This window comes from Helianthus annuus, chromosome 9, assembly GCF_002127325.2.
Source record: "Helianthus annuus cultivar XRQ/B chromosome 9, HanXRQr2.0-SUNRISE, whole genome shotgun sequence".
Taxonomy (NCBI): domain Eukaryota; kingdom Viridiplantae; phylum Streptophyta; class Magnoliopsida; order Asterales; family Asteraceae; genus Helianthus; species Helianthus annuus.
This window is the reverse complement of record NC_035441.2, coordinates 80580039-80601025: the sequence shown is the minus strand read 5'-3', so window position 1 is coordinate 80601025 and position 20987 is coordinate 80580039. Positions and strand designations below refer to the sequence as shown.

General features: G+C 35.7%; 2 protein-coding genes across 4 annotated transcripts; one reads left to right on the top strand and one right to left on the bottom strand.

Moving 5' to 3' along the window:
* Positions 1–6150: 6150 nt before the first annotated feature.
* Positions 6151–11084, top strand: LOC110878020 (homeobox protein HAT3.1). Of its 2 annotated transcripts, none has more exons than XM_022126274.2 (13): positions 6151–6390; positions 6639–7196; positions 7269–7434; positions 7545–7668; positions 7773–7885; positions 7963–8499; positions 8756–9001; positions 9106–9195; positions 9285–9401; positions 9513–9776; positions 9958–10212; positions 10283–10372; positions 10456–11084. In XM_022126274.2, exons 2-13 carry the CDS (start codon positions 6709–6711, stop codon positions 10693–10695), a joined length of 2730 nt encoding a protein of 909 aa, XP_021981966.1. In that variant the 5' UTR covers positions 6151–6390; positions 6639–6708; the 3' UTR covers positions 10696–11084. The 2 variants fall into 2 exon arrangements, with proteins under 2 accessions (XP_021981966.1, XP_021981965.1); XM_022126273.2 differs by having other exon boundaries at positions 9501–9776.
* A 4231-nt stretch (positions 11085–15315) lies between these two features.
* Positions 15316–19043, bottom strand: LOC110878021. 2 transcript variants are annotated; one of them, XM_022126275.2, is made up of 3 exons: positions 18847–19043; positions 18626–18781; positions 15316–15600 (listed from the first exon to the last, which is right to left on the bottom strand). In XM_022126275.2, the coding sequence occupies exons 1-2, from the start codon at positions 18978–18980 to the stop codon at positions 18640–18642; spliced, it is 276 nt and encodes a 91-aa protein (XP_021981967.1). In that variant the 5' UTR covers positions 18981–19043; the 3' UTR covers positions 15316–15600; positions 18626–18639. The 2 variants fall into 2 exon arrangements, with proteins under 2 accessions (XP_021981967.1, XP_021981969.1); XM_022126277.2 differs by having other exon boundaries at positions 15359–15600; positions 18675–18781; positions 18847–19041.
* Positions 19044–20987: the final 1944 nt, after the last annotated feature.

The window sequence follows — 20987 nt, the reverse complement described above, 5'->3', positions numbered from 1 at the left end:
TGAAGATTTGAAGGTTTACGCTATTAAGAGGGAGTTTGGGGTACAATACTTCAAGTTTCTGAAGGACTTAAAGACGTTACCATGGTGGGACATTGAAGAACTTGTTCAGACAAAGAACATTCAACAATGTCTATGGGGTCCTGAAGTACGTATACACGAAGCAAGACTTTGGGGGGTTATCAGGCATCAAGCATCAATTGGTTTTCCTGGTTGGAAACCTCATTACCTGAAGAAAATAGTGAAGATTGACCCTGTTACTGGCGAAAAAGATGCGACTCTCCACATAAAGAGACCGCGTTGTATGAAGAACATGCCACTCAAGACAATGGAGCAAGACTTCTACAAAGAATTCAAAGGGTGGTACTATGATCCGAAAACGTGTGAAGCGGTTATCTCTTTACGTGACGAAGATACTTGGATGTGGAGAGGAATACGTGTGCTCGATCCAATATGGTTGGTGAATTGTTCGAAGAAGGATATTGAATGCTTTTTCTTCAACAATATATGGTTTTTACCTGATGACAAGGAACAAGCATTGCAATTTCAAAAGTTGATCAATGTATGTTTTGAAAAAGACATCAACTCTGGGCGCTATTGGAAGTCTAACTGGAGAGACTTAGAAAGAGAAGAATTTCTGAAAGAAGAACGTCAGAAGGAGCTGATCAACAAGAAGATAAAGAGAGCAACTTTCTTGGCAAGTTTGAAGTTTCCTAACAAGCAAGTTGCTACAGATTAAACTCCGCTTGAAAAAGAAGATAAAAAGAAAGTAAGAATTACGAAGTTCTTCGATTACAGTGATGTAGCCAGAGAGTGGTGGCTTTCTAAGGGAAGATTTGAGAGAAGAGCACAGCGTGAAGAATAGAAGAGAAAGAAGAGAATAAGGTAGAGCTTGAAGACTGAACGTGCATATGTCTGTAGCTTCCGTCACGTGTCTAGTCTAGTTTTGTTATGTATTGAATTGTATGTATTAGATTGTATTTCGTATCAAAAAGGTCGGGTTTTAATGTAAATGTCCCTTTCGCACGAAAGAGTCTTTCGTACGAGAGGGCAATCATGTCCCTTTCATACGAAACGACCCACTCGTCCTTATGGTTTCGGGCGACTGGGAGTTGCCTATAAATAGGAGAGTTGGGTCATTCATTTGTAAATTTTGGCAACTTGAGGCGAAGCTCTGCCAAACTGAATTCTCGGTTCTGTACTTGCTTTATCAATAGAATCAGTGTTAAATGGTGTCTTTGTGTGTTTGTCATCTTTATACTCGGATTCTGCACGGGATATGAAGACGTATTGACCGGTTGAAGCATTCAGGGACCCTATACGGTCCTCACAAATCTTGAAAATTTAAAAAAAAACGTAACTTGATCTTCGAGAGGAAGGAACCAGTCGTTTGAAAGAACCATCCTTTTCGCACGAATTGACAACCCTTTCGCACGAAAGGACTAGAATTTCAGCTAAAATTTTGAAAATTTGAACCATTCGCACGAAAGGCAATACCTTTCGCGCGAAAGACACTGAATTGTATTTGATTATTAAAAATTTGAACCCTTCGCACGAGTGGCTATCCCGCTCGCACGAAAGGAAATGTGTTCCATTCACTTGAAAGTTGTTTGACCAATTGTTTGACCTTTCAGGTATTTTCCATAAAGTTCAAGATTTTGACAAAGATGGATAACGAAGAGTTTAACTGGAATGATTATATTTCAAGAGGTGAAGATGTCGTAATTGTGACAAATGGCACAAATCCGGTAATTTCCGCACCATTAGATAATTATTTATTGTCTGCAATTATGTGTTTTAAACGTCAACATTTTATGTTTGCATGTCATACATTTAAATAACACATGTTATACATTTCATACATCGCATTGTGAAACAATTTAAGCGTTGCGTCAAAATAATTAGTAAACTCATCGATTAGATAGGCTGTGTCGGCACAGCCTCAGTACTCAGCTAAATGGAAGATTTAGGACTTAGATGTAGGTCCGACATAAAAAATATATCAAATCCCAAGTGGGAAAACAAGGATAATATTTAACACTTTCCGGAAAAATTTAACGAACTTAAACATGTCTGTTTTAGACCATAAATGACAATTTTTCACAGGATTCAGAATCCGACAACTTACACAAGTCTAGAAATATGTTTAAACATCAAAAACAACTTAAAAAGTATTGGGAATACTTTTAAAACACAAAAACATATAATACCTTATATGTTACATAACTTAACCTTTTAACGAACCGACACCAAAACGAACACCAAACAATTATCCAAACATTATCAAGACATCAAATATGAACTAGTTAACAATGTTTTGACATCATAAGAGTAGTTAAACTCACTAAACACTTTATATCACTTAAAAATCCCTAATAGCATTTAACCCCTAACTAAGACACTTGATTTCTAACCAAACGGCCTAACTACCATTCAAGACCAACCACCCCCCCCCCCCTAAATTGACGGTCAACATGAGGGCCCCACTAGCCCTCATGTTGTCTAAACATGTTGGATGATGAGTTGTTGGGTAATAGAGTTGTTTAGTGGAAGAAGTAAGTGTATAATCTTATAAAGGCACCTTATCCCAACATAATCTTCTCATTCTCCAAACATCAAAATTCAAACTCAAACACTCCTTCTTCACCTCCATAACTCACGGCCACCACCTCCTCCCCTCACTTCCATCATCAAGTGACTTTCAAGTATATCCAAGGGTGTCTCAAGATTAACTAGGAAGGTATCAAGGCTTGGAAGCTTAAGGATCTCTCTAGGAAGCTTTTATCCACTATCTTTGCATCATCTTCATCTTCTTGTTCTTCTTGTTACTTCCCTAGCCACAAGTGCTAGTTGTGAGTCTCTTAAACCTTCATTTTGCTTCTTGTTAGTAGTATGTTAAAGATGTACAAGTAAACCATCATGATACCACACTTTAAAAAGATCAACACCATGAACAAGCTAACAAAATCTAAAGAAAATAAATATTCTTGAAGTTGTTACTTGATTGTTTAAGTTGTTTATGTGCTAGATCATGTAAGTTGGTTGTTATGAACTACTGATCTTGTTATTATGCTAAAAGCATAGAGCTAACATAAAAATGTTAGATCTAGCAAGATCCATCAACATAATGTTATGAACTTGAAAATGCCACCAAAATGATTGTTAGAAATTGTGAGGACCGGTGTTTGGTTCTTGAACGCTTAGACCGGAATCCTAGATCCTACTTGCATGTGCGGAATCCATGAAATAGGTTGAGATAATCACTGGGATACCATGCAAAGATCTTTTCACTGATTGTAGAAAGAAGTTACAAAGCCTGGAAAAGATCCGATAGAGTTTCCCCTCAGTTTGCCAAAAGTTACAAAATGAGACCCCAAGTCTCATATATATAGACAATCCCCATTCGTACGAAACAACCCACATGTCCATTCGTACGAACCGACTCCATTCGTACGAATGGACTTGTTTACATGAAAAAAAACTTCGTTTCGCTACGAATCTCATTCTAAACATACATAAGACTATATAATAAGACTCAATACATGACGTAAGCTACAAACATATGAATTCACAGATGAAAACGCCATCATTTTGAAGTAAGTGTGTAAATGAATTGGAAAGATATGTGTGGTTTTTTTTTTGAATGGTGAGATGGAATGGATAAGGGGTTATATAGATGTGAAAAAACGATGGGTGCTTGCTGAGCTGGATATTATGAAGGGATTGGTGAAGAGTATCCTGTATAGTTTGTTGCTATCCGTTCATTTATGGGGTCATGTGAGTTCTGGATTCAATGGTTTTTTATTTATTTAATAAAAACCAGGTTATGGAACCTATAAGTTTTAAAGGCTGCTGATATTCATGGGTTCAGAGAGTTCTGTGTATTTTTTGTTGGATCTAGACAACGATTTTGGTAGGGATGGTGGTGAAGTGGTGGGAACGATGGTGGTGATAGTGGCGATAGTGGTGGGGATGGTGGTGCGGTGATGAGGATGATGGTGGTGGTGTGGTGGTGGTGGTACGGTGGTCCACCGTACCACCACCACCGGTGGTGGGGATGATGGTAGTGTAGTGGTGTGGATGGTGGTGGTGCGGTGGTAGGGCTGGTGGTGGAGGGTGGTGGTGATAGGATGTCTAGAGAGAGGAAGAAAGAGAGAGAGCGAGAGTGTAGTGTGTGAATAACATACTTTTATATTTTTTATATAATTGTTTTTATATATAATATTAAACTCTTATGCATTAAAGACTTGTTCATTATACTCTTATGCATATGTGAGTTGTACTTTGTGTGTAAATGACCAAATTACCCTCATAGTTAACAAACTTGGTAAATGATGTTAAAAATTTGGACTCAAATGGTTAAGAAAAATGGCTATAGGGACTCAGGGCGTTAAACATTTTAATTTTGGACCCAAGTGGTTAAAACCTATAAAACACAGGGACTCAAAAACTAATTTACCCAAAAAACCATAAAATCATGCAATTAGTCAAATGATTACATGAGTTAGTTCTCGAATAGATAGAACATAAATGAAACCCTAAAAACTTACAAACTCCACATAGGGATAATCACGAGTTGATTAGCCTCACATCTTCATGAATTGCATCTTGGATGCTTCAATTTTCTATTTAAGATATACAAGCGGAGATTAGAATAAGTCTCCAATGGTGGCAAATAACCTAAAATCGTCCAAGAACTAAGTATTTGTGAATTGAGGAAGAAACCCACAATTAATTTGGTCAAAATGACACTTTCCATGATTTATGCACAAAACTTTTGACTACCAACGTCCTAGACGTCGAAATCGGCACCGCTTATCGGATGCCGTTTACTGCTATCGAATGCCCTTAAGACGCCCCCTTGGTGTCCTGGACATTAAAAGTGGTGTCTGATATGCCATATACTGTTTATTTTCCGGTGTTCTCTCGTTTGCTCCCTCTATTCTTCAATTTTATCGCACCGTCTCATCCTTATGGATCCATGATCATCCATAATCATCCTTAATGTGTTTAATCATGCAACAATGAAAGAATATTGAAGTACCATTGTTCTATGCAATTATATTTGTAAAAACAATAATTTAGATGTGATTAAACGTATGATTAAATCCAACCATCACAAACCGCTAAGCTTTGTAAAAACTGATCAATAAGCTTTGTAAAAGAAAATTGTAAATGAACTTCGGATTAAATAAAATTCTTTATAAAGTATCAATATATAACCATATAAACATAAGAAAAAAATGTTATAATCAGTTAGGGATGATAATGTGGCGAGTTTTGGATGGATTTAGGTAATCCCAACTTCAAACCCGATTAGATAAGCTTGTCCCATATCCGTCACTTTACCCATTGGGTTTCAGTCGGGTATACCCACAGGTTTCGAGTAAAACCATTAATTTAAAAAATTATCCGTTGGATATAACCGACCCAAACCTCGTCAGGTAACTACTAATCAATTACATTTAGCATTATCACTATCTGAATATATCAAATATCTGCAATGTAGATACCAAAATGTTTATAAAAATAAATATTCAAATACATAGACTTAGGGTTACTTAGCAATGTTCTACCGGTACCCCAATGACTTTCTTTGGAGTCTCGTTTGTGACAGAATATAATGTTCGAGTTTGGGGTTTTACCATAGTGCGCCTTCAGGGCGGTGGATTTATTCTTGAATTAGTGACGGTAGCGTTATCTGTGATTACAGGCGTGGGTGACCTTTTGCCAGTGGGTGTACCCAGGTGCCCGAGGTTTGATGGACGTTAAAAGAGTATATGCCAACAATTGATCCATTATATATATATATATACACACACACACACACTTAAAAAATGTTTTATCAGGTATACAATTGAGTAAACGGGTACACTTTATCAAATAATATAGTCAACTGAACAAGTATACCATAAATCTAATCCAAAAACCAGCACCATACCCGATTATCTGATCCTAAATCTGTCTCAAATATGACGGGTTTCTAGTAAACGAGTCAAATTCAAGTTCAATTGTCACCCTAAAATCAGTGTGTTATGTTATTTTATTTATCATCACTGTTATAAATAAAAATAATACAAATCTGAAATTTCATAAAAGTTAGATAATAGAGTCACCTATTTTAACTTACCCTAAAACACACACACCATTTTTTCTTTTTAATAAACATGAAGATTCCTCCGATAGGAAGGAATCAAAGGGTGGAGGGGGTGAAATCAAGACTTTGAAAAGAAGAAAAAAAGGGAGGGAGAAGATTGGAGATTTGGAGGGAAACGAAAATATAGCGCTAAAAGAGCAGAGCTGACATCCAATTTCCTAACCCTTAACAACACATCTATCGCCGAAACCCTAGATTCCTTTTTACGCATTGCTTCATTTCTGTTTCTCCTCCAGGTAACCTACTCAACTCATATGTGATTGATTTTCACTATGCAATGCTCATGTCTCCAATTCTGCTCATAGATTTCATTCTTATATTTCTTCGATTAGGTTTTCACAATCATCATATTGATAAACAAACATAGACGATATAGATCTATTCTTTTTGTTCTTGCAATAATTTAGTGCTCTGTAATGATCATAATCCTGTATGTATTACATAAAGTATTGTTACAACCTTTCTTTATTATTGTTGGTTGCAGACTTCCCTGTTGTTGCTTTCTAATTTCCTTCAAAATCTAAGTAATACAACAACATTCAGCTTTTGTGACCATGAATAATAAACGGCTAGGTTACCGGGAAATAGTGTTGGGATTGAAGTCCAAGTGTGCTTACAATGTTAAAAATGAAACCGAGGAATCAAGCCAAACACCGGTTCAACGCACGAGGAAAACTGTGTTGGGATTGAAGACCAATGGTTCAAGTCTTGAAAATGGAACCACGGAATTAAGTCAAACACCATGTCAGCACAAGAGCCCGCGATCTGGAAGAAAAGAAAACATGGTTACTACGAGTTCTAGGGTCTTACGCTCAAAGTCTCAAGAAAAACCTAAGGTTCAAGAACCGGTTGTTGCTCCTTCGCTAGATGCTGGAAGCAAGGAAAAGAGGAGAAAGAAGATGAAGAAGACACAAAAAGATAATAATAATAATAATAATGAGTTTTCAAAAATTCAAAGACATTTAAGATATTTGTTAAGTCGAATGAACTATGAGCAAAACTTCATTGATGCTTATGTTGGCGAGGGCTGGAAAGGGCAGAGGTTCGTTCTTCAATTTAAACGTTTCATTTTGTTCACAATATGTTAATATTCTTATATACTTTTGTCAAGCAGCCTAGAAAAAATAAGACCAGAGAAGGAGCTTGAACGCGCCAAATCATATATTCATCGTTACAAGTTGAAAATAAGAGATTTATTCAAACAAATTGACACATCATGTGAGGAAGGAAGGATTCCAGAAACTTTATATGATTCTGAAGGGGAAATCGACAGTGAGGATGTAGGTCATATATATATATATATATATATATATATATATATATATATTTTAATCATAACCTTATTCTATTTACCTTTGATGGTGTTTTTAATTCTTTCTAATTTGGGCAGATATTCTGTGCGAAATGTGCACAGTCAGAAGTCCAGCTTGATAATGATATTATTCTTTGTGATGGCGCATGTGAACGTGGATTCCATCAATATTGTTTGGATCCCCCTCTATTGAAAGAACAAGGTAACATCTCAATTTCATACGTTTTTATGTAAATGGGTCGTTTTGGGTAATGTTATATCTCTAACTGGTCAAATGGGTTAATGCTGTTGTTTTTTTATACGCAGTTCCTCCTGGCGATGAAGGGTGGCTTTGCCCCGCTTGTGATTGTAAGGTTGACTGTGTTGACTTACTCAATGATTCTATGGGGACTGATCTTTCTATTGAAGATGGCTGGGAGGTCTGTTAGTCAAATTAAATCCATGCTATCTGGGCATCTTCTGAAACCTCATTTTTTTTTTGTTTTTTTGAGTGCAGAAGGTTTTTCCTGAAACTGCAGCCTCTGGGAATACGTTGGATGATAATTTAGGGCTTCCATCTGATGATTCTGAAGACGATGATTATAATCCCGATGCTCCACAGGTGGAAGAAGATGATAATAATAATCCTGATGGTCCACAGGAGGAAGAAGATGAGATAGATGCAGAGGATTCTAGCTCTGACGAGTCTGATTTCTCTTCTGCATCTGAGGATTTAGGGGAATTTGCAAAGAATACGTTGGCTGATAATTTAGGGCTTCCTTCTGACGATTCAGAGGATGATGATTTTAATCCTGATAAACCAGATTCAGATGCAGAGGCTAAGAAGGAAAGTTCTACTTCAGATTTTACATCTGATTCAGACGATGACGATCTTGGCGACATAAAGAATGAAGTGACATCAGATGAAGTTCACGGGCCTGTCGTGTCTCAAGATGAAGAAAAAGTAATAGAAGCAAATATGGAAAATGACGATTTTGCCCCTATAACCGCAAGGAGAAATGTCGAGCGACTGGACTACAAAAGGCTGCATGATGTGAGTTAGTCACCTTAAAAGTTGCCCGTAGTTCTTGTTATATGCGTACGATTTTCTTAATTATTTAACCAAAGATTTAGGTTGTACTGTTTCAATACGGTAATACACTCATAATTTACAACTTTTTTTTTCTAAAAAAAGAGAAAAGTGTTAGTGGGCCAACCCAAACAAGCATACGAGTGAAAAAAAATAAGTTACAATCAAGTAGAAGGGTTAACTTTTGCTATTTTTGTCTTTTGATGTCTCATCCTTATAGGAGGCGTATGGAAATGTTTCATCAGATTCAAGTGATGAGGATTTTTCTGATTCTGAAGCTCCAAGTAAACGGAAAAATACCAAAGGAGCAACGGATATGAAATCTAACAAAAAACAGAAACAAAGTGAATCAACACCTGTAGGTAACAAGTTAGATATTGAGGACACAAGTAGTTCTCCAGCACACAAGGATAAAACTGGTTACAGATTGTCATCGTGTAAAAAATTCGGGGACGCCACTACTCAGGTATGTTTGTTTATAATCTTGTCATTTAATAGTAGTGATATCTGTAAAATTTCATTTTATTATGAAAACCGTAATTTTCTTTCTCTTCCTATTTGGTTGTGTAGAGGCTGAATGAAGTTTTCAAGGAAAACCACTATCCTGATCGTGGTGTAAAAGAGACTCTGGTCAAAGAATTGAATCTAACTCACCGTCAGGTCATTATCACCCATATTTTACCCTAACACTAAATTGGTCAAATCATCTTCTATTATTGTGTTATTATTGCGATTATTATCATTTGCAGGTCAGCAAATGGTTTGAAAAGGCTCGTTGGCGGTTAAATCACCCTGAAGGGCGTGGTAAATCAGTTAAATCACCTCTCAAACCTGCAAAAATTTTAGTAACAGATCAAACAGACAAGGTAATCTCTACATCCCCAAAATCTAGAAACATAAAAACAAATGCAGAAGTAAAAGATTGTGTGACATTTGTCCTAAAACTATATACATATGTTGGTTAGTTTTGTGAACAGGTTTTAGGGCTTCCTTCTGACGATCCAGAGGATGATGATTTGGACCCTGATGAACGAGATTCAGATGATGAAGATCTGAAAGAAAATTCTAGTTCAGAAGATGTTGGGGACATAAAGAATGAATTGACGTCAGATGAAGCTCAAGAGCCTGTCATGTCTCAAAACAAAGAAAGCTTAACCGAAGGAAATATGGAAAATGGCGATTTAGGACCCATAACTGCAAAAAGAAAGGTCGAGAGGCTGGACTACAAAAAGCTGCATGATGTGAGTCAGTTACCTACTGAATGCTAATGAGTAGAGGTCGCAGTTTTGACCCGTGTACTTATGGACGGGTCGAGTTGGGTTGGGCTGGGTTGGGTTTGTAATTATATATGCTACACTCAAGTAGAAAAGTTAACTTTTGCTAATTATGTCTTATTTTTGGTCTGATGTCTTATCTTTATAGGAGGCGTATGGAAATGTTTCATCAGATTCAAGTGATGAGGAGTTTTTAGATTCTGAAGCTCCAAGTAAACAGAAAAATACCCAAGGAGTAAAGGATATGAAATCTAACAAAAAACAGAAACAAAGTGAATCTACACCTCTAAGTAACAAGTTAGATGTCGAGGACACAAGTAGTTCTCCAGCACACAAGGATTCTAGCCAAAATAATGGTAACAGGTCATCAAATTATAAAAGAATTGGGGAAGCTGCTACTGAGGTATGTTTGTTCATACTTCTTGTTATTTAATAGTAGTGATACATAAATGGTCATTTTTATTTCTTTGTAGAGGCTGAATGAAGCTTTCAAGGAAAACCATTACCCCGATCACGATGGCCGAGAGAATTTGGCCAAAGAATTGAATCTCACTTACAATCAGGTCAATATCACTGATATTTTCCCCCAACAGTTCTTTTACTTTCTCATCATCTTCTATTGTTGTGTTATTGTTATCATTGACAGGTCAGCAAATGGTTCGAAAATGCGCGCTGGCGGTTTAATCACCCCGAAGGACGCGCTAAATCAGTCAAATCACCTCTCAAACCTGCGGAAAAGGTGGCAACGAAACAGGAAAACGGAGTAATCTCTACAGCCCCAAATTCTAGAAAGAGAAAAACAAATGCAGATCTTCAAGCTTCCCAAATGGATTCATCAGACAAGACTACTCGTAGAAGTGGCCGTGTTCGGGCTAAACAATCATGACATTTTTCCTAATATTTGTTAAACAATTTGTCAAGTTCTGATCTTTCATGGAGGGTTTAATGACCAGACTTGCCAAAAAGAAACATTTTAAATATTAATATGGCGGTGACATTCGAAGGATGGAGTCCGTTGGTACATGTCATCTTATTGGGTGATTTTAGGCCTAATGTTCCGTTTTTGCCGGTGTTGTAGCAGTTTTAGCTGCTTGTCACAACCATGTGTTACATTTGTTTAATTCTGCATTAGTTTTTCTTAGAACTTGTTTTTGTTGTCACAAAGTAGACATTTTACTCGAGATATGTTTCTAGAACAATGAGTATTCTCGATGTACCTTCTGTCAATTTCGGAATGATTTTAGTAAAGTTTGTAAGACCATGTGTTAATGCTTACGTTGGTTGGTTTTGTGAACCATATATAGTTTGAGCCGTTTTAGTTATTGTGAAGGCAATAAGTTAGGTATTGTGTATAATGCTTGTTGGGTATGCTCAGGTATAATACTATTCATCATAAGTGGTTAAAAATTACCTAACAATGTTCATTACATAAAACTTGGTTTTAGATTCATCTACCAGGTGAAAGATGAAATCAACTATATTTCTAATCTATACTATATTATAATGCATAAGGGAGGGGTATTTTAAGATACCCAAAAAATAAGAATTTCCCCCTTTTATTTATAGAAAGCCAAAGACCCTAAAATGAGGGTAGTTTGGTCTTTTAAACACTATTTATTTTTTAGCCCATAAACTTATTACACTTAAATCCCCGAGGTTTTAACAAAATTATAGATAATTAGTTACAATTCACCCCTCCACAACAAACTTATAATTTTTTTACGTATTCTTGACATATGTTATAAACTATATTGTTTAAAAAAAAAATCCAAAGATAGTATGACAACCTACACATTTTTATCGACGTTTCGGTAGTTGTCTTGTTCAATATCGATCCACAGATTGAAAAGTACAAGTCGAAAATGCATGTACAAGTGATCAGTGCAAAGAAGTATAATAAGTAAATCAATAAACTTTATGTAATCATTTTAAAAGTTAAATTTATTGATTCAACCATTATCAAATAATTGTGTAATGTTTGTATTTGATTTCTAGAAACTATAAAATGTATTATAGTATAGATTCATTGACTAAATATTAGTTATATTATAAAACTCTAACAACCTACGTGAATATTTCGGGTTTTGTATAGATATTATTTGACAAAGTAAAAAATGACTAGATATATGCTATTTATTAGCATGAGTTTGACTTACTTAAGAATAAATATTCCGATTTTGTATAGATATTACTAGGTTAGAACCCCGTGTATTACACGTGTTGAATAAATGTAATTTTATATATTAAACAATAAAAAGTTAGATCTTTATGAACCACGTATATTGTACGGGTTAAATAAATATAATTTTATATATCAAATAATAAAAAAAGTTGTATCTTTAAAAACCATGTGTATTACACAAATTAAATAAATACAATTTTGTATACTAAATACTAAAAACGTCGTATCTTCAAAAAACCCGTGTATAATCGGGTTGAATAAATCTACCAAATAATAAAAAAATAATAGATCTAAAAAGAGTTATATCTTTATATTAGATACTAAAAATATCGTATCTTTAAAAAAACTCATATCTAGTCGGGTTGAAAACTCTACCAAATAATAAAAAAATATATGTCCTTAAAACCCCGTGTATTATACGTGTTGAATAAATCTAATTTTATATAGCAAATGATAAAAAGTTATATTTTTAGAAACTTCGTGTATTACACGGGTTATATAATTGTAACTATGTATAGTAAATAATAATAAAAAAATATTTTTAAAAACCTTGCGTTTTACACGAGTTGAATAAATATAATTTTGTATACCAAATAATAAAAAAAGTTATATTTTTAATAAATTTGGATAACATTGAATATTAATTTATTATTTATATATTTAATATACGATAAGTAGGAAGGAGAGGTATTTGTTTTAAAAATATATTAAATTAACAAGTTAGATTTGAGGATAATATTTTATTAAAGTATGATAAGATTTAATATTAATTTATTATTTATTTAATTAATATAGGGGTATTGGATTTTAATAATCCCAAGTTTCACTAATTGGCCGGTAATAATCCCAACTTTAAAAATTGCCTACAACAGTCCCAACTTGTAAGATTTTGGCCACCAATGATCCTTGTCTAACTGGGTTATAACCTTGTTGGGCTGGTGACCTGCAACTTATTCCGGCGACCCGTTTTACCCCTGAAACCACCAAACGAGACCACCACCAATCATCTCCGACCTTCTGTAATCTTCTCTGCTTCTCAAAAGTTTAAAATTTCCACCATCTACGCAACTCAGGTGACCTGCAACTTATTCCGACGACCTTCTTTACCCCTGAAACCACCAAAGGAGACCACCACTTGTCATCTCCAACCTCTAGTGACCTTCTTCGCCGCTCAAAACTTCAAAAAACTAACTGAGTTATAACCCAGTTAGAAAAGGATCATTGGTGGCCAAAACCTTACAAGTTGGGATTGTTGTAGGCAATTTTTGAAGTTGGGATTATTACCGGCCAATTAGTGAAACTTGGGATTATTAAAATCCAATACCCCATTGATATAAGATAAGTAGAAATTTGAGGATACCTTTAATGAATGACACGTGTATAAAAGTTGGTTTCTTTTATTATAGTAGGTAGATTTAATAATTTAAATTAAAAAATAATTATCTACAATTAAGTGATATTAGATGATCTAGAATAATGACAAATGACCTTTTATTGGTTTCTTTTATTATATAGTATAGATAGATATAGATTTATCACTTTATAGTATATTGTTTCTTATGTATATAATAAACTACATTATCATAATTTAAAAGATATATATTAAAAAATAATATTATAGTTTAATAGTTAGATGAGAAATTTTTGAATTAATGGTGAAAGCTTTTTTTTATTTTGGAGTATTAGCTTGTAAATGCCGAACTTTTTTTTTTTTTTTTTTACTTTGACTTATTTTTACATATTTTTTCTTTAATCATTATTAGTTATAGTAAGCGAACTTTGCAAGGTTTATCACAATTTCATTTTTTCAACTAACTGACGTTAACATTTTTAGTTAACTTTTTGTAAAATGAATATTTTTCCCATGATATTTAAATACATAATAATTATCTACAATTAAGTAAGAGTAGATAGTCTAGAATAATAACCTAGTAATTAATATAAATAAATAATAAGATAATTTATAGAACTTTATCTGTAATTTCTTAAATGTTTGAAACATATATTAAATTTAATAATTTAAATTAAATAATAATTATCTACAATTAAGTAATATTAGATGGTCTAAAATCATGACAAGTGTCCTTTTATTGGTTTCTCTTATTATATAGTATAGATAGATTTGAAAAAGTCAAAAAATGACTAGATATATATGCTATTTATTAGCATCAGTTTGACTCATTTAAAACTGAATATTTAGCCACATGTTGGTATAGATATAATAACAAACTTCCTACGAAAAAGGTTGACAAAAAATTAAGTGGGAAACAATTTTTAAATTTTAAAAATTCTTTACACTATAAATCTATATACTTAGGTTAATATAGTCATTTAAGTATTTAACCTATTTTCAACATGTAGAAGCATTCCACACATGTAGTACACACATTTCAAACATCAAATGTTGAAAGGCATCTAAAATTCATATTCCAGTTACTTTTTAACATGTGCAGTTTCTTCTCTTTCTCACTCTTAAAGGCAGATTTCAAATTTCCAAATTCTCTTCTCCCACTCTCTCAAATTCCTTCCATATGCTCAAAAATATGGCAGCGGCTTTCATGGTTTGTGGTGTTTTGGGCGGTATTAGATCTAAAGTATCGTGGTGGTTGAACAATGGAGATGGCGGAAAGGTAAAGATGATGTCGAAGATTGAAGATGAGGTTTTTTCAAAGTTGATTTATTTGAAGATGTTCGCCACGAACTATGGTTCACAGAGCGGCCACCGTTAATCCAGTTGAGTTTCATAATTTTTCTTCATAATAAATTTTGAAACTTTTCATCTCAACCGAAACCCTAATCTGTGTTTTGCGATTTATTTACTTCTATTTCAATGTCTTACCTTGCAATGGAGCAGCAAAGCAACCATCGAAGATAGATCTGAAGCGTGTGTTGAAGCAAAACGCAAAGCATTTCATGCATAAATAGTCATTGTTCATCATCTGTTTGTTCTGAAAACATCGTTTCATTTTAACCTAGATCCCTATAAAGTATGTTGTCTTCTTGTTTATTGTTTCTTTGTGAGTTGTAATCGGAACAATTTTATAACCTGATAGAATAAACTGTCTTTAGATCCAGAACTTAAGAAAATAAAGATTAGAACATGTTATTTGGACACATAGTGGGTTTTGCTTCTTAGGTAAACCATTTTTAGTAAACTTATTGACTACCAAAACTTTTTGCATTATGATCTTAACGTTTTCCATCTGATCGAACTATGCACACCACAATGAAATGGACTAATGGATTAATTCGCTTATGACATATATCCACCACAATAATGCTATATTATACGAACAAGAAAATTACTAGAAATGAAAACCGCAATGCAAATTGTCACCCCCGCCGCATCGCGCGGGCACCCTGCTAGTAATTCTATAATATGGTTTAGAAATTAGAATCCAAATATAATTGATGAGCATCAACTAACATAATGTACATGAAACATGTCTCAAACCAGTCTTCACTGGAAAAATAAGATGCAAAAACTTCAAAACTTTATTAAATATTTCAACTCCAAAGACACAAACTGCTCCAATGGATGAATCCCTTCCTATGACTGCCCCCAAACACTCTTTGCAACACTTGCCTAACCAATGTGTCATCAAGTACCTGCATCACACAAGAGTTCATAACCTGTTTTAACTTCGATATCGTATAAAACGACTTACGTTTAAAACTGTGGTTTTCAGCTTTTTACAGTCATACAAGAGAACAACACTTACGCTTGATACATTACAAGAGTTGTATGAAAACATTAGAAATAACATTGTCAGCTAAAAGTACTATATTGCATACAGGAACAGGAAACTTCATTATCCTCCTTTTATTTTAGACAAAAGGTATTCTTTATCTATGGTAGCTTAGATATTCACCCTCACTTAGCATCACCTTGATAATTGACTATTATCGAATTTCTACAAAAAGGAACCTTAAGTTCTAAGCCTCATGGAGATTATCGTAGTTCAATCACAGTGTTGGGATGCATAATCTAACCCAGTGGAATGACTAATTCATGTTGACATACCAACAAGAATCAGTTTTAAAAAAGCATATTAAATTACAAATTGAAAATTTTACTATTGACATGAACCAACTACCTTCCCTCTCCTAAAAAAGGGTTCCTATGATAATAGATCGTGCACTATATCAAGCCCTAAGTAGAAATCTATAGTAGATGCATAAAATTCACAAGAAAAATATATTTTGTAAGTTGACCAAACACAAACGAACAGGGCACAAACTCATCTAAATAGTTATCAAAACAAAACTTGATCTTCCATGTTCCAGCTAAATTGATCTAAATATAGAATGATGGATAAGCCGTTATCCTCATTAGTGATTAGGGAGTATTTCATATATCCACTCGAAAGCAAAAATCAAATTATCAAACATACCCATTTTTAAAGGGTTATTGGATTTTATCATCCCCAACTATCGACCATTGGACGCTGCCACCCCCAACTAACACCTTGACGCCCGGCACCTCCAACTTGACACTTGGGTTGTTATGCCACCCCGGAGTTAACCAGGCACTAACCTAGTTAGTTTTTTGTCTACGTGACATGCTGACGTGGCCTTTTTTCCCACGTGGCTTGCTAACATGGCCTTGTTATGTAATATAAAACCCCACGTCAGCCCCCTCCACCCTTCTCTCTCCCTATGAAACACCACCGTTGCCACCATCATCGCCACCAACCACCGCCATCATCATCAACCACCCACCACCACAGTCGCCATCACCATCATCAACCACTCTCCACCTACACCACCCACGGAGCTGTCCATCAACCACCCACCACCACAGTCGCCATCATCATCATCATCATCATCATCATCATCATCTAGCATAACGGCCTCCAAACACCACCACATCAACAATAACCACTGGAATCCCCACCTCAGCTTCACCTTAATCAAAAGCTCCATCAGAGAAGACCACAAAAAAGCCCTAATCTAAACGATCTGAACTGACCAAAGATTTGTTGGAACCCCGCCGCCATTGCTGAAATCATTTCCTCTAGCCATAACCACCCCGTCGTCTCTTCCGGTACCGATAGTTTGGTTTCAAGTTAACCGCAGGTGGGGCAGTGGTGGTTGATGTTGGTGGAGTGTGGGAGGGAGAGATAGAGAGAGGGGGTAGAAAGAGAGGGATCTGTCTCGCCCGGAGCCTAGGAGCAAGGCGCTTAAAAAGCGAGGGTTTTTATACGAGGCGCATGGTATAAAAATACCATTTTTAGATGTATTAGACATGTTTTAGGCTTGTTTAGGGTTAGTTTAATAATAGGCATTAACAATTATTACATTAATACTATTATACAAATATAATAAAAAACTAATTTATACATATAATTCATTAAGAAAAATCAAAAGCTGTTAAAAATAAGAAATTTAAAGTTAATATTAATAATATTATCAAAATAGATTATTATTGATAGGTTTATAGCATAAGGAATCGTGGATACATATATCTCAATAGCAAACATAAAGGAAAGCCCAAATTAATTCAAATATTACAATATGAAAGAAGCCCAATAAAACTTAAATACACAAAACAACAAAACCCTAAAAGGGTATCTGCCAATTAAAATGACCGCCGCTTTTGCAAGATAGAAAAAAAGAAGGAACGTGAGAAGAATGAAGACGCAGGGTATGATTGTTGCAGTTCAACAGGTTCGTCACCTCTCTTGTTCTTCTTCAGCGCGCCTGACATGTTTAAAACCAACGTTTTTTCTCCCTTGCGCCTGACTCTGGGCGCTCGCCTGAGTAGGGTTTTTACAAAAAAAAGCCCAGATTCGCGCCTAAGCCACCACGAGGCGCTATAGCCTCGCCTCGCCTCGCTGCGCCTGAGCGCCTAGGCGCGCCTAACGCGCTTTTGACAACATCGATTATAGTAATTAAAATATACACATAAGCCCCCAAATAATCCACCTCATCTTGCCACATAGGAAATGGAGTGCCACGTAGGATAGAAAATTAACTAAGTGTTTGGTTAACGACGTGGTGCTAGGCTGCCAGCACAAACTAAAAGTCAAGTTGGAGGTGCCGGGCGTCAAGGTGTTAGTTGGGGGTGGCAGCGGTCAATGGTCGATAGTTGGAGGTGATAAAATCCAATAACCCATTTTTAAATTTATGAAATTTACACCACCCTTCCCTTAAAACTTGCGTTAGGTTATTAAAATTTGGAGGCCAAGAAAAAGTGTTGGGTATAGTGGTAGTATTACAAATTGTATTTGATAAAACAAATAAATATTAATTTTGATTGGTAAATTTGATAGTATTATGTGTAATCTGCCACGATGCCACCTACAACAATAGTTTCTTCCTACGTTTAGCTAATATCAGTTTATAACTAGAAAAAAAAAAACCCTAAAATGATCATCCCCATGCGTTATGCAGCATGATTATAGGTTACATAAAAAAACTTAAAGAAGAACCTACAATGCTGTATGTCTGTACTGCCTTTAGATGCTTGAAATCACCCATCTTTTCCATTCAACCCTACCAATAAATCATCAAATCCCAGTCCCAATCCTTCTTAAGTTGTTATAAATGAATTGAAGTTAAAACTAAACAAACACATTACCCAAACAGGTCATAGTACAAACAGCAAGCATCACACAATTAAGCAGCATACCTAAAATCTAACAACTAGCGATCCTGACAAGAGCGGCAGAAGAAGGTACCATGAGACAGCTCGCAAAAGGCGCGCACATTGACGGTCAGGTGTGACGCCATCCTTGCTCCGGCAAGCGTCATCAGCGATTGCGCACATCCTAATTCTCCCAGCATCCTAACACGTAGATCCAATTCAACATTCTTGAAGGATATTGAAAACACACACTGATTGAAAGATACCTAGGGTTTCCGAGGCGGCGGGAGGTGAAACGGGGGGGAGCGGAGAGCGGCGGCCGACGGAGGCGAGCGGTGGATCGGAAAGATGTTCTTGCGGCGGACATCATTGCCCTGGAGATCGAACCACGCCATGCCATTTTTGACGGATTTCACCAGCACGGATGTTGATGAGGGTTTTAGCAACCTAGGGTTTTCTTCTTTTCTTTACCACTTACATTTTATTTTATTTTATTTTGTCTTAATTTAATTTAAAATAGGTTGCTTCTCCACGTGTTGCTGCGCCGGTACGTTATCGTGGGCCTTTGATCAGTAACAGTTAGTTTTGTTATAGTATTGGTATGATACATGGTCTTGGTATAGAAATTAACACATTTTTTTACATCGATCGAAAACAAACAAAAAAACATGTTGCCCTAACGGTATCGATCAGTTCAGATCGTCATGGTACTGGTAATGATTTTCATTTATCATCGCAGATAGAGTTGTATAAATTAAAATTATTGAACCGGAAACCACAAAAATGAATAAAGGTACATGTACCAATGTTGTTCGGTAGGACACATCAGTTATCGAAATCAAAAACAATAAAAATAAGTATTGATGTGACATCTGTGCCTACAATTATCACTAACTAATCCCGAACAATTTTGTATGCAATAAAACCTTGTGTTTTATTTAGTGGGTTGTGTAATTATCTATGATATTTGCATAATATCAATCCTTGTTCAAATTCAAACGGTTAAACACTTTCTGGAAAGTTATACCCAAACTGATGCGTAAACGTAATCAGTTTAACGCGACATACACTCCAGAATAGCAACATGAGCTTAACATACCTTAAATAACCTTTACATAACTTAGAAATAAGTTTTGAAGGGTTTGGTATGGCTACAAGTTTATTCGATCACAGGGAATATTTGCGTCAAACTGCAAAAGTCTGCCAATTCGTATAGCAACGAACACTCCGGAACAAGATCATAAGCTAAACATACCCTAAATACACTTAACATAGCTTAGAAATAAGTTTTGAGGGGTTCGGTATGCGAAAATACGCTTATTTGATCACATGGACTAAAAGCGTCAAAATTGTGAAAGTTGCATATTCGTGCATATCTTGCATTCTGACCATATCCGGACATCCAAGAAATTTTTTTTAATCACTAAAATATTGTATTTTAGTGATAGGAATGCAAAAATACCATTCGTTCCGCAATTTGGATCGTTTTCGCGCCCGTTACGATTTCCGTCGTAATTAACCGAAAAACGCAACAATTCCTAACAGTTTAGTTTGTTACCACAAATGTTCATTAACAGTTTTGCTAGCCTACACTCATAAACATCGACCAACATGCAACCATGTATTCGAACCTAACAACCAATAACAATTCTTAAACAATCAAACAGTGGTAGAGTAAAACACTAACCGGGTTGTAGAGTGGAATCAAGATGATCGGAGGCAAGGACTTCGAGGGATCGAGGGAAGAGGCTACCGACGATCAAGAGTGTGGATGAGAGTTTAGGGTTTCATTTGCTTGTATACTGGAATGTCATGAGGATCGCACAAGGCCGCAAATAATGAGGGCTAGGCTCACCCTTCTGATTTACCAATAACAATTCTTAAACAATCAAACAGTGGTAGAGTAAAACACTAACCGGGTTGTAGAGTGGAATCAAGATGATCGGAGGCAAGGACTTCGAGGGATCGAGGGAAGAGGCTACCGACGATCAAGAGTGTGGATGAGAGTTTAGGGTTTCATTTGCTTGTATACTGGAATGTCATGAGGATCGCACAAGGCCGCAAATAATGAGGGCTAGGCTCACCCTTCTGATTTCGTTTGGGCCGAGGATAAACAACAAGGTAAAGTGTGGCCCGGTTCTAATGTGCGACGTAGGTGATGTGCGGTTAAACTCAACTAACCCACAACCCCTAATAACAACTAAGTCAGATATTACATGTTTACTAAAAGCACATAGCAAGTACACGTAACAATGCAAGTCAAACAATCACGGAATTTAGGTAACGTAAGCCGTAGAAGTTCGGGTTGTCACAAACTTCATCATGGAGCTTGAAAATGGGCTTAACGGGTGTTAGAAGTGACGAAACGCGACAAAACAAGTTCAGGGACCAAAGCTGTCAATTTTCA

Bases quoted from the DNA above. Each gene is read 5' to 3' on its own strand.
- LOC110878020 (XM_022126273.2), top strand. From the start codon at position 6,709: ATGAATAATAAACGGCTAGGTTACCGGGAAATAGTGTTGGGATTGAAG. The intron at 9,002-9,105 runs GTATGTTTGTTT...TTGGTTGTGTAG, and splicing joins TCGGGGACGCCACTACTCAG to AGGCTGAATGAAGTTTTCAA. The intron at 9,196-9,284 runs GTCATTATCACC...TATCATTTGCAG, and splicing joins TGAATCTAACTCACCGTCAG to GTCAGCAAATGGTTTGAAAA.
- LOC110878021 (XM_022126275.2), bottom strand. From the start codon at position 18,980: ATGGCATGGCGTGGTTCGATCTCCAGGGCAATGATGTCCGCCGCAAGA. The intron at 18,782-18,846 runs GTATCTTTCAAT...TCTACGTGTTAG, and splicing joins CGCCGCCTCGGAAACCCTAG to GATGCTGGGAGAATTAGGAT.